Genomic DNA, 14,126 nt, shown 5'->3' with positions numbered 1-14,126 from the left:
AAGTCCAGTGGTTTGTTTTTTAAACTTTTTAGAAATAAACTAAGAACCCTTAACCTCTTTACTTGTATCGTAAAACAACAATTTCAATTATACACTGTCTAGGCAAACTCTATAAATCCTTATATTTTAAAATTTCAGTTAACAAAAATCTAATAGCTTTAGCACTACACTTTTGATGCCTATTTCGACAGTAAAAAGGTTTGCTGTGCAAAAAACAAACAAAAAAAATCCATATTTTATTACAGCATTACTATCTCACACTGAGAAATGTAAAAATATCAGTAATAAAATAAAGGACTGCTATTGACATGTTCAAACATGTTCAGGCTAAATTATTTAGAAGAATCGCACACGAAAAATCAAAATTATAAAACATCACACATTATTTATTGTTCACTAATATAACTATACCTAACTTTTTGTGCAGGAGTCTTGGATAATAACTAGAGATATCCCTAAAACCTGCTATGGATGTAGCAGAAAAGAGCCATCTTTTCTTCTTCAATTTAAACATAGGTATTAAACAATACAATAATTTAAATAATCTCATAATCAATTCAGTCCAGTCTGTCAAATAAACTGTCTGTAGTGTCTTTAAATGTCCAGTAGGTGTCAGTATTCTCTGTGAAAGTATTAATACAGTTTGGCAATGTGTAGAAACGCTTCAAGATGCCTTCAAGATCACCTACTAGTATTACTACAAAAGAAAAAAAAAAAAAAAAAAAAAAACGTTATCAAATTTGTCCTTTCAAGATATGCCAAAAATAAAGAATAACACTCTGATTTAGAGTCCATGTCTAAAAGGTTTTATGTTTAACTTTAATTTATTGGTTTGTAAGCTATCTATTTCTCTCAGTTAGATATTTAGTGCAAAATAATATAACGTGCTCCACTGTTTCTTCTTGAAAACAGAAATCACACTTCCCTGTAGCATGTTTCTACGGAAGAGGAATTGGCCCATGAAAAAAAAAAGTTAACTGATTTTTTTTCAATATTATTTCAGTTTAATAGGGGGAAAAAAGTCAGAATTCTGAGATTAAAGTCAGAATTCTGGCTTTTTTCCTCAGAATTCTGACTTTAATTTCAGAATTTTGGATCTTAATGTAGATGGGCACCATGAAGGAAGAGATGTGGGAGCAATCAGCTTCACTGACAAAGATGTGAGTTGTTTGGGAGGAACAGTAACACTTTGGCGGAAAGTGACAGGATTAGGCGACTTTTTACTTGCCCAAGGGATCCCTGGTGATGCTATTTCATTAATGGAAGAGCAGAAGGTGATTAAAACAAGAGATCTAGTTTAGTCTCTAAAACAGACATGGTTATGGCTTGATGCTAACATGTTTGTTAGCTGTCAGAATTCAGTCAGAATTGGAGATTAAAGTCAGAATTCTGAAATTAAAGTCAAAATTTCTTAGAAAACAGTCAGAATTCTGAGATTAAAGTCAGAATTCTGACTTTTTTCTTCCCTTATCCTCTTCCGTATATTTCCCTAATTTAAATAACTTTTTTTTCTTAGTTTTTTTTTTTTTTTTTACGTGGGCTGTGTTTTCCTTTTTTCCTCACAGTGACGCTAGGTATAAATCTAATATTTCCAACGGCACGGGAAGGCACCGGAAGTTGCGTTCTGCTACTTCCTGAAGGAAAAGCTCTGTGGATCAGTCTAAGTTGAAAGCTAGCCATGTCAAGTGTCCAGGAGGCTTCCACAGAAACCACAGAAGTCAAAGAACAGAAGGAGTTTGAAGGAGATGCAGATGAACAGTTCGGGGAGAGTTTTGGCGCCGACCCGACCCGCTACACCTTTTATAGGTAGTTTTTCTCCCCCTGTCGCTGCTAACTAACTTAGCCTTGTTAGCTACTCGGTTAGCAAAGGGATGTTTCTAACAAGTTTCTTATGACAGTTTTTACATGTTTTTTTTTTAACTAAAACTTTATGTACCGTAGTTATGTTATTTATCGTGCATTTAAGAGTTATTTACTGTCAATAGCAAAGCAGCTCTGTGTAAATGCAACAGCATAGGTTTCGGAATCAGTCTTAAATGCAAAATGTGTAAGTTAGGGAAGAAGGCGTGGCTGTTTCCAATGATTCTCCATCTTTTTTGTTATTGTTTATTTGTTTGTGGTTGTTTTCAGTTGTCAGAGTTGTTAGTACGTGGTGCAGGCAGTTACATCAGTCCTGTGTGTTTTTTTTTTTGTCTTCCAGGGACCGGAAGGAGTGGGCCGATCTGGAGCCTGTTCCACAGGATGATGGACCAAACCCTGTAGTGAAGATAGCTTACTCTGATAAGTGTAAGTTGCTTCCTAGTTTATCTGGGAGGAAGTCTAAAAATAAAATAAAGAAGTGTAACCTGATAAATGAGTATCTCACCCAAAATGTATTTTTTCCAAAGTAAATATAAAGACTATAAGTGGTGTATATATTTCTGTCCATCTTGTTGATTGCTGCTTACAGGAAATGAGAATAAAAAACAATGTTTTTTATTAGAAAAATTATAATGTAAAATGCTAAAATACAAATATGTTTTATTATAGAAATAAAAGCCTGGTGAAAAGTGTGCATGCACCTCACGGTTTATGTAGTAATCAATCTTTATTGTCAACTACTATTTACATTGCGATCAAGATTTTAGGAACGGATCCACTGAGGCCATGCGTGCCGCAGAACGCTGTTAGTAGCGCATCCTTATGACTTGCCAGGTTCCCACCGGTTACCTGGCTTCCCAGGTGATTACCTATAGCGGTGCCTTTATCTCTGTGGAAAGATAGGAGCCACATTGGGGAAGAGAGAGGGGAAAAAGCATATTTTACACTTTATCCCTGACAGGATACAGTTTGAGATATAAAAAAACTCATCACAAGAAAAACACATTAAAACACGAGACAGACATTTTAGCAGAGGGTCACATCAGAGGCGTAGTCACATTAAGTCAATCTGACATTTGAAACATTTGTTGTGTGTGCATGATTTGTTCAATATGTCCATGAACGCTGACCACAGGCAATGTCCTTGATGAGATGGAAGTTTATCAACAGTTTATCAAGGCGCATCCACGGATGTTCGCGGGTAGGGGAGGGGGGAAGCAATTCTTCTTTGCCCTTTTTTGCCATATCATCCATGGGAGGCTAGATAAAATAAATAATACTTGGTTTTGTGGCTCTTTTTTTATTGTGCATTACTGAGTCGATGCCCCCCCGACATGGAGGGAGTTCAAGAAGATTCAGCTTTAAGAGCATCCTTCAGTTCTAGTGTCTCTCTCCTTCCTCTTGACATTACCCAGCAGTCTAGTGATGGGTTCATGAGGCGGCATAAAGCGTTTGGACACATTGGCAAACTGTATTGATTCTTGGTGATACTGTGTCACTGAATATTGATTTGTTGGACATTTAAAAACACTAGACTTAACACGCAGACTTAACTACCACTGATTTGATGACCTACCTGTATATTAAAATCATATTTAAAACCATTGTTTGCTTTAATGTATATTTAATATTTTTTATTTAAACTGAAAAAATGTTTTCAGATTTTTAGACAATCCATAGATTCGAACAGATGGCGGAAAATTTTAAGTGAGGATGTGGAACTAGGATTTATTTAAGATAACTACACGAAGAACAGCAAATTAAGATTTAACTGAGAGGAACAGGATGACACAACAAAAAAAATGTATTCAAATATGAAATAGGAATGGCCCCGCTCGGCTAAAATCTTTCTTTTCTCCTGAGGCTGATCCATTTTTCTTGATTAATTTAATGATAAATTGCAAAACATAAAAAATTTTTTGGCAGATATGTTGCGTTGACAGATACAGGTGCTGGTCATAAAATTAGAATATCATGAAAAAGTAGATTGATTTCAGTAATTCCATTTAAAAAGTGAAACTTGTATATTATATTCATACATTACATACAAACTCATATATTTCAGATGTTTATTTTGTTTAATTTTGATGATTACAAATGACAACAAATGAAAATCTCAAATTCATCATATCAGAAAATTAGAATATTGTGAAAAGGTTCAAAATTGATGGCCCCTGGTGCCACACTCTAATCAGCTAATTAACTCAAACCACCTGCAAAAGCCTTTAAATGGTCTTTCAGTCTAGTTCTATAGGCTACACAATCATGGGGAAGACTGCTGACTTGACAGTTGTCCAAAAGACGACCATCGACACCTTGCACAAGGAGGGCAAGACACAAAAGGTCATCGCTAAAGAGGCTGGCTGTTCACAGAGCTCAGTGTCCAAGCACATTAATAGAGAGGCGAAGGGAAGGAAAAGATGTGGTCGAAAAAAGTGTACAAGCAAGAGAGATAACCGCACCCTGGAGAGGATTGTGAAACAAAACCCATTCAAAAATGTGGGGGAGATTCACAAAGAGTGGACTGCAGCTGGAGTGAGTGCTTCAAGAACCACCACACACAGACGTATGAAAGACATGGGTTTCTGCTGTTGCATTCCTTGTGTCAAGCCACTCTTGAACCACAGACAGCGTCAGAAGCGTCTTGCCTGGGCTAAAGAGAAACAGGACTGGACTGCTGGTGAGTGGTCCAAAGTCATGTTCTCTGATGAAAGTAAATTTTGCATTTCCTTTGGAAATCAAGGTCCCAGAGTCTGGAGGAAAAGAAGAGAGGCACTTCATCCACGTTGCTTGAAGTCCAGTGTAAAGTTTCCACAGTCAGTGATGGTTTGGGGTGCCATGTCATCTGCTGGTGTTGGTCCATTGTGTTTTCTGAGGTCCAGGGTCAACGCAGCCACATACCAGGAAGTTTTAGAGCACTTCATGCTTCCTGCAGCTGACCAACTTTTTGGAGATGCAGATTTCATTTTCCAACAGGACTTGGCACCTGCACACAGTGCCAAAGCTACCAGTACCTGGTTGAAGGACCATGGTATCCCTGTTCTTAATTGGCCAGCAAACTCTCCTGACCTTAACCCCATAGAAAATCTATGGGGTATTGTGAAGAAGAAGATGCAATACACCAGACCCAACAATTCAGAAGAGCTAAAAGCCACTATTAGAGCAACCTGGGCTATCATAACACCTGAGCAGTGCCACAGACTGATCGACTCCCTGCCACGCCGCATTGCTGCAGTAATACAGGCCAAAGGAGGCCCAACTAAATACTGAGTGCTGTACATGCTCATACTTTTCATGTTCATACTTTTCAGTTGGCCAACATTTCTATAAATCCTTTGTTTTTATTGGTCTTCAGTAATATTCTAATTTTCTGATATGATGAATTTGAGATTTTCATTTGTTGTCATTTGTAATCATCAAAATTAAACAAAATAAACATCTGAAATATATGAGTTTGTATGTAATGTATGAATATAATATACAAGTTTCACTTTTTAAATGGAATTACTGAAATCAATCTACTTTTTCATGATATTCTAATTTTATGACCAGCACCTGTATGCTTATAAACACAGTTTAGTCCGTCAGTCAGTTTGAAACAGCTCCTTAATCGGTCAGGTTTTGCTGTTGGAGCTCAATACATGCACCGGCGCATCAGTGTAGCTGGACCCATCCCTACGTCAGTCTCTCGAACTCTTTTCTCAGCAAAAAAAGATTTAATTATAGCACCCTGGAAGGCCAGCTTTGCTAACAATAAATAATGATTGTAGTTTTCCCCATAACTGAATAGGAAACGACAAAAACATTTCCGTATAACATCTTTCAACTTCTTATTGGTCTAATTAAATTTTTATATTTGAGAAACTGAATCCTGGGTTTTCACTCACTGTTTACTGCAATCATCAAAAGGATAAAAAAATTGAAACGGCTAACTTAGAAATGTTTCTATTTTAGTTACGCAGACCCACTTTTAAAGGATATTCTAATTTAAGTTTATCTTAAAATAAAAGGTAAATGTATTTCAAATTTCAACGTCGAGGCTCATCTTCCTATTTTTCCTCCAACAGTTGCAGATGTTTATGACTATTTCCGTGCACTCCTAAAGAAGGATGAAAAAAGCGAGAGGGCTTTGGCTCTGACGGCGGACGCCATCGAGCTCAATGCAGCCAATTACACAGTCTGGTGAGTAGAGATGGATGCATTCAGGTTTATTCAAGGCTAAATCTGGCTATTTTAAAACCAGTCTAACTGATCTCTATTTGCTGCCCTTTATTTTGTCTGCATACTATAAATAACTTTTTTGTTTTATTGAAATGTTTTCCAAAGTTGGAACAAACTTCTCTCCGTATTCAAGATGCTAAAACCAGAGAATTTTCTCCTTAAAGGTTGTTTCCCTATAATCAGCTTCACGTTCATGAATTGTTGAACATTCAGAGAATAAAACTGAATGTCCTATGCTGATATATGTAGAATGTTTTAGAAAAAAAAGTGGAAAAATATCAACAAATCAGTTTACTTTTAGCATTACTGTATAACTATGATCACCTCAAATATAATGTTTGATTTATCTTTTTTACTCTGTTGGTTTCCCTTTATGGTTCTTAAGAAAAGTGTGATCTAACTCTGTTCAGGCACTACAGACGGGTACTGCTGCAGGCTCTGTCGAAGGATCTGAGGGAAGAGATGAAGTACATTACCAACATTATCGAGGAGCAACCAAAGAACTACCAAGTCTGGTGAGCCAGCTTTACCAGATCGTCAAATTTCCCTCCTTTACTTTTAGTTGACCTTGAATTAAAAGTTGACAAAGCGGGTTTAAAAATAAGATATTCTGATTCCATTTGCCTCAGAACTCTTCAGTGAAAATATTCTTTTTAGCTTCACTAATGTAATGATGACTCAAAGAAGTCAATGGACATGAAAGGCATGGGATGAGAGAAAATCTGAGTAATTTTAAAGTCGTAGGAAAGTCAAATTTTAATGTCAGTCGTTCTGGCTTTATTTTTTCATTATCTTCTGCAGGCCAGTTAGTTATACGTCAGCCTAAACACCTAAATTCAGCCAATCAATTATCAATGTTAATCTGTCAATCAAATGTTTTCGCTCATACCATCTTGATTCATATGTCGCAGCTAATATACACAACGGTTGAAATAAGAAATAAGAATAATTTATTCTTTGTTACTTTCCCATTGAGTTCCGTCCCAGTGTTCACGGGGATGGACGTCTGTGTCTTCAGCAGGCGTAGAGCTAACAGAACTGGCAGCGTTGCGAGGCAAGGGCTCAAACATGTACGGCTGGAAGCCTTCTACAACAAACCAAGCTTCTGCCGCCCTGGCGTCCTCTTCCACAACATCTTCATCCCCGCTTTCCTCCTCTAAATAAAAAATGGATGATGGAGGAGACTCATCCACGACCTCCGACACTAAACTCTCCTCCTCTTGCATGTTTCCTCTGTCCATAGCGGTCCTTGACAGCGTCGTTTCTAAGTCACCAACTTAGTGCTACTTGGTCCCAATGGAATTTCCCATTGGGAACCTACTAGCGCTAAGTTGCTAACTGGTTAGCAACATGCTTGCGACAAACCGGCTACAACCAAACAGGCTTGCAAACCTTCCTCCACTACAATCCCGCCCCCTTGATAAACGACCAATCACATTCACTTTATTCACTCGTGTAAAGTCGTGCACCACTGGGAGAATTCAGAAATACAACGGTTGGAACGGCCGCTTCCCTACGACTTTAAAGATTCAGGTTATATTAATTAAAGAGTGTAGACTTGTTTCCATGATCACAAACATGACAGGAAACCTATGATTATTTTAATCCCTTGTCAGGCATCACAGACGTATGGTGGTGGAGTGGTTGAATGACCCCTCAGAGGAACTCGAGTTCATTGCAGACATCCTCAGCCAAGATGCCAAGAACTACCATGCATGGCAGCACAGACAGTGGGTCATCCAGGTAAGTGTTGCTCCTCATCCTGTTAACCTTCACCACATGAGGATTAAGATTAGTTTTCCTGTCCACATTACCGCCTCCTACTAGGCTGGGTATACAGTTTTGTTTTGTTTTTTGAGGAATGGCTCTGCGTCCGTTTTACAGCTTGCTGATACCGTTTCGTTGTGTTTGATCCTCAGGAGTACAAACTGTGGGACAAGGAGCTGGAGTTTGTGGAGACTCTCTTAGAGGAGGATGTGCGGAATAACTCTGCATGGAACCAGAGGCATTTTGTTATTTCTCACACCACAGGCTTCTCTGATCCGGCTGTTGTGCAGAGAGAGATTCAGTAGGTCTTCATTTCTGCATCTTTGTTTTCTTGTTTCCCGCAATGCAATACCTCACAAAAGTATTCACCCCCTTGTGCCCCTTTTTTCTGTGAACATTTGGTTACATTACAACCACCAACCTTATTAGGAGTTTATGGAGCAACACAATGAAGTGGGGGTGAGAACAGTGGTTTTCAAAAGGGCTTCCAGACAAAGTCTGAGGAGCTGCAGGAAGCTGAGACCCCACCCAACCAAGTTAATTAAATGCTCTGTAATCAATTATTTTTGAAAAATTATTACATTTAATGGAAAATTATTCAAAAGCCCTATTTGACTAAACCTGGGAAATGACCACATTTAACGTAGCGAGGTGACATGGATGCAGCTATAAGCACAGCTCTATCAGCCGAGCTAACCAATCTCCTCGCTCAGTGGATCGCCACACAAGCTCGCTCTGCAGGCAACCACAGGTGACCCATCTTACAAAATACCTGCGAGGAAAAATACCATGAGGAAAATACACGACCAGCACGCCGCGGAGAAAGCTGCAAAAGATGAGAAGTTGATCGAGGCGACGTGTGTCAGATTTTTGGAGACACTGTGTTGTTAAAGTGGGACATCTATAATTGGAAGTATGTATAACTTTGTCCAAATCTTAAGAAGACAAAATTACATGGGTTATGCAGACACATAAAAACAAATCTTTTCTTTGAAGTTCTGCAGGCAGCACACACATCATAAATGCCTTTGGCAGAATTAAAATGAGCGATTTTAATCTAGATTAATTCTAAGATTACTGTGAGATTAATCCAGTTTAAAAAATGAATCTATACCCACCACAATTTTTTTTAGGTTATTCAAGCGTCAGATTGAATCGGTTACCTTTTTTTTTTAACACCGGATATGCAGACATTTATTCTCCTAATGTTACAACTTTATTCCGGTAATATTACGACTTTATACTTAAGATGCTATTTTACTTTTTATATTTTACATCCATATTTTTATCTTAAGTGTATATATTAGTCTATTTTATTGCATGCCTTATACCCACAGTGTTCTAGATATTTTTATAATTTTATTTACCTACCCCATATTACATGTTTCATGTTGCACGATTGTACCACAAAAAATTCCTAGTTTGTGAACTCCTTTACTAACAATGGCAATAAACCTGATTCTGATTCTCCTAACGTTCCGACTTTTTTCTCTCTCAAAAATAAAAAATAAAAATCTCTAACCTGGCCTCTAATACTCCGTCGTACATTACAAGGCAAACATGCAGGCAATCCTCCTGCATTGATAATGGAAGCAAATGATTCGGTCCATTCTTCTTTGAATCCTCTCATCCAACTTCCTTTTTCTCCCTTTGGGATCCAAGGCCGAAGACACACCTGCCGCTTTGTTTAAACAGCCACCTGCCTGGCACTGTGCTGCGCTGAAATGTGTGTTGCAGGCTATGACGCAAATCTTCCCTGACAGAAATGTAAAAAATTTGTTTAAATTTATTATACAAGTTTTGAAAGCATTGGAAAACATAATGAATATTTGTTGGACCTCCTGCAGTAAAACAAACAAACAAAAATCTTTTTCCATTTTCATACATTTTTGAAAAAGGGAGCCGCAAGGGGGGCCATTAACGAGCCGCGGGTTGCCGACCCCTGCTCTGCAGTGGTGAGGAGACGCTGCCCTTCAAATGATGAGCATGCCAATGACAGTGGGCCAACGCTGCTGCTTATGCTTCAGCCAAATACAAAGTTTCCTACTCTCAATGTTATTAATAAAAAATAAAAAAAGTTAATTTGTATAAATTCTTTTAAAATGGGTAAAATCTATATATTAATTAATGTACTTGTTCAAGGCTTAAAGCTCAATACAAACTGTGTTCCTCAAACTTTACCTTGTAAAACCTTCTGCCTGGATGTCTAAATGCAATAACAAAAAGATATTATGACTAATTATAGATCCAGTAAAGTTTTTATTTTCAGCCTGCTGCGTTGGGGTCACAGGTTGAAACGTCCGAGAACGATTGAGGCGGTGTGAATACTTTTTTTCTAAGCATTGTTGTTCTGAAACATTTCTACATTGGCTCATAGATTAAGGAGAAAAAATCAAACAGAAATCTTCAGTATTTACTTAGAAATAATCCAAGGATTGTTTCTGTTTGTGCTGCAGCGTATGAATATTTCAGCGTCATTCATTTTAATGTTTTTCTTTTCTCTTTGTGAAAGGTACTGTCTGAACCAGATCAGGAAGGCTCCTCACAACGAGAGCGCGTGGAATTATTTGAAAGGGTAAGACCTGCATAACGCCGTGCTGGGGTTTTATATTCCTGCAAACCTGAGAGCCACCATCCATTTGAGGTTTTTCTCCAAGATTGATTTAGGTCCCTTTCAATCTGGTAGAAAAGAATATTTTAGCGTCCCGTCTCTGTGTGAGTGGGAAGCCACGGGGACTTTAGAGAAAGTTGTGATTTAGTTATTAAAAATGAAGAGGATATTCTTCTATTTTCCTTCTTTCGTCCCCTAAAGGATGCTGCAAGATAGAGGCCTCTCATCTCAGCCGGGTCTGCTGGAAAAGGTCCTGGAGCTGAAGGAGACCCACTGCTCCCCGTATCTCCTCGCCTTCCTGTTCGACTGTTATGAAGACGCTTTAGAGTTCAGCAGCCAAAAGGAAAATACGGAACAGGAACAAAAAGAGACGTTAAAGAAGGCGTTAGAGGTAAGAAAAACCAGGAGACCTTTATTTCACTTTTCCAATATTAACTTAGCTAAAGCTCTGATTAATCTTTTTATTTCCTTCTTGTTTTGAATTCACCTCCTAAAGATCTGTGAGCTTCTCGCCCAGGAGAAGGACACCATCCGTAAGGAGTACTGGCAGTTTTTGGGACGTTCAGTGAAGAACAAATATGGAGGAGACGGTCCTTCTGTGGCAGACGAGGCCAAGCCGTCAGTTCCAGCGTCAGAGACCAGCTAGACCTCCAGGGGGACCCCCCACCCCCATTTCACTCCTCTCCATTAACATTAACCATCCCCTGGAGTTTGATACCAGTTTATAAGTGTTAAATAATAACCACATTACATCACAGAAAAAGGACTCTGTATAAATTTTTTTTTTATATGTTAACACACCTTATGTGAGGAAAGGACATCTGCTTTTGATTTGAAGCCCTACAGGGTCAGAAATGGCAGCCTTGGAAGTTTGATAAAGGGATTAGTCTAGACGAGCTTCACTATGACGACGTCGGCTGGTGGGATTTTCCTGTATGTTTAGTATACTGACAATTATTAGCAGAACTGTTGCTTTCAGTGACAATAAAGCAGCTCAGAGATAAAACGACGCAGTTTTGCTGTTTTCTAAACGGGGAATTAGGGATGTGTATCGATGAATTAGGAAATCGGTGAAAGGTTAAAGGCTGAGGTGTTAAAGTCCAGGTTGCTCTGATGTCCCTCCTCCTCTCCAGGTTATAGTCTGTCCAGTTTACTGGACAATAAAACAGTGATGTTGTTAAACCAATTTATTTAATTATCCTTTTACACCTACCGTCTCTCCATCTAATCAACTTTACACCAATGTTCTGTAATCAGCCTGCTCCTTTAATTATCCAGCAGTCATCTTCCCATTGATTAGGTCATGAAAACCATATATTTGCTCTAAAAACATGTATCTCATTTTGAACATGTGTAAAAGGTTTTATTGAACAGGTTATCTTTTAAATGAAACTGTAAACGATTTGGCGGCACTTGAACACATCAAGCAGCCCATCCCGCTGACTTTAAAGTTGTACGTTTCCTGTTCTTTGTACATTGTTCTGAGGAAAGGGCCCCCTAGTGGTAAAACAGAGAAAAGCACCTTCAGATGATTATTTAATTAGTAGTCCTCTAAACAAACCGTTTAGCTGAGATTGTCTTCTGGGGCCTGTTTCAGAAAGGAGGTTAAGTGAAAACTCTGAGTTTAACGCTGAAATGAGGGAAACTCTGGGTTTTCTGTTTCAGAAAGGGAGGTAAGTTAAACCTGAGAAAGCAGAGTAAGTCAAGCCCGTTTCTGAAAGAGAGGTAACTTATACTCAGAGTCAGTTACCATGGCAATTTACTCTGTGAACCTAACCTGGTCGGGAGCAGGTTTTCAAAATCCAGAGTTTATTTTGGTCTCCTCCCTTTTTTTAAAGAGGAAGTGGTGTTTAAACACCTCATTGATTCTTTGGGGACATACAGTATTCATTGCACACATTTCAGTCACGTAGAGCGCATCAAAGGGAATGAAATGGCATGTCCTTTTATGGATGATCCTGTTTGTAAAGCCAGGTAGCTACTCTACTCCCATGATGTGCTCAAGGCTTACCTGCTTAAAGTATGTTTTTATATTTCATTTTCAGCTGCTGCCATGTTCTTTTGATGCCTGCAGGATTGCACCTATCCATGAAAACTAAATTAGGTTTAATAAAATACTGTTCTTCCAGTTTCACCTCTGATATTATAACAGTTGGGTACGTTACTCTAAAATAGTTCTTAATTACTAACTACAAATTTTATCTTCAACAAGTCTAATTAGATTAATGTAATAATTACTGTCTCTAGAAAGTATTGGTCTACTTACTAATTTGTTTTACTTACTTATTAATTACTTTCTAAATCCCAAATCAACCTCAACCACTTGAACAATACAAGGGGAGACAAGAAACTGCACTTCTAATGCTTTCAAATAAACAATATTCAATTGCATGAATTAATCTTAAATTGACCAAAGTGTGTAACTAGAGGGAGAAAGTTCAAATCAAAATATACCTTTTAAAATTTGATATTAAATCCACTATTGTTTTATAGTCTTTAATTTAATTACAGTATTTATATGACTTAAGTAACTTAATTCATTACACCCAACACTGTATAAAGGTAATTAAAATGTAAACTTACACATTGACTCGAGCAGCTATTTTCACCCAAGCTAACTCTCTCTCCTTCGCCGCTGCAGCCGTGTTGCTCTTTTTTTTTAAATACATGTTCAAATTCTGCATATGCTTGCATAAGCACATCCAGTTCTGCTGGTGAGAAATATGCACACCTTTTTTTGTCTGACGCTGTTGCCATGGTGACTCGTAATATCTGTGCTCCATTGATAATGGCTTTTTATAGTTGCGGTGCACACGCTTAACTCAGAGTCAGTCAATTTAGAGTTGATTGAACTAACTCATTTCAGCTGTTCTGAAACCCAAAACTCAGAGTTTCCAATCTCAGGATAAGTCAACTCAGAGTTCAAGTTTTAACTCAGAGTTGGTTGAACTTCCTTATTGAAACAGGCCCCTGAACTGCAGCAGCGATTAAACCCTGTTTTGAAATGCTGCTTGAAAAGCAAGGTTAAAGCCATGTGGAATGGTGTGTTCAGGTTTATTCAGGACATGAAAGTTATCCTCGTTTTAATCAGACAGGAGGTTAAGGTTGCTTTGGTGTCTGAGATTATGCTTCATTAATAAAAAATAAAAAAAATTTAAAAAGCATTAAAGTGTAGAATAAAACGAACCCTGCATGGCTATGGGGTGAATTTTGATCCATTATTGCTGCAAGTAAATGCCATCTGTATTAAAAAATAAATAAAAAATGCAGTCCAAGTTTTTTGGGAGTAATTTTGCTGTTCTCTTTCTGATTTTATTTTTTCAACTTATCTGTTTAAATGCAATAATTTCTAAAAAGAAAGTATGTATTTTACCTTTAAATTTCTATTTTCAGATTGAGTTTTACAAACTGCATTTTTATGTTTTACAAAGTTAATGTTTACTTCACTTCTGTGGAGCTTTCTTAGACTTGGATTAATTTTGTCATTTTGTATACCCAAGTATAAAGAAAAAGAATTTTCTAGAACAGCTCCTAGACAATTTCATTTTTTTTAAGTGCCACTTTGATAAGGTAAGCAGCAGTAATAAAAAAAAAAAACATTGTGATATTAAGTCACTATATCTAGTTATGGAATGCATGTCATGTTTGCTTGGCATTAGTGATGTCA

The 14,126-nt window shown here is 37.7% G+C and overlaps 1 protein-coding gene across 1 annotated transcript; it reads left to right on the top strand.

The window, feature by feature from the left end:
- Positions 1–1,607: 1,607 nt before the first annotated feature.
- fnta (farnesyltransferase, CAAX box, alpha) lies at positions 1,608–11,232 on the top strand. Its single transcript, XM_038277619.1, has 9 exons — positions 1,608–1,806; positions 2,201–2,286; positions 5,928–6,042; positions 6,492–6,596; positions 7,698–7,824; positions 8,001–8,149; positions 10,361–10,423; positions 10,661–10,850; positions 10,956–11,232. Exons 1-9 carry the CDS (start codon positions 1,679–1,681, stop codon positions 11,103–11,105), a joined length of 1,113 nt encoding a protein of 370 aa, XP_038133547.1. The 5' UTR covers positions 1,608–1,678; the 3' UTR covers positions 11,106–11,232.
- The last annotated feature ends 2,894 nt before the right edge of the window (positions 11,233–14,126 follow it).

Source organism: Cyprinodon tularosa, unplaced genomic scaffold (genome assembly GCF_016077235.1).
Source record: "Cyprinodon tularosa strain WSP-4 unplaced genomic scaffold, ASM1607723v1 ctg133, whole genome shotgun sequence".
NCBI lineage: Eukaryota > Metazoa > Chordata > Actinopteri > Cyprinodontiformes > Cyprinodontidae > Cyprinodon > Cyprinodon tularosa.
The sequence above is the reverse complement of the archived record's forward strand: the minus strand, read 5'-3'. Positions and strand labels throughout refer to the sequence as shown.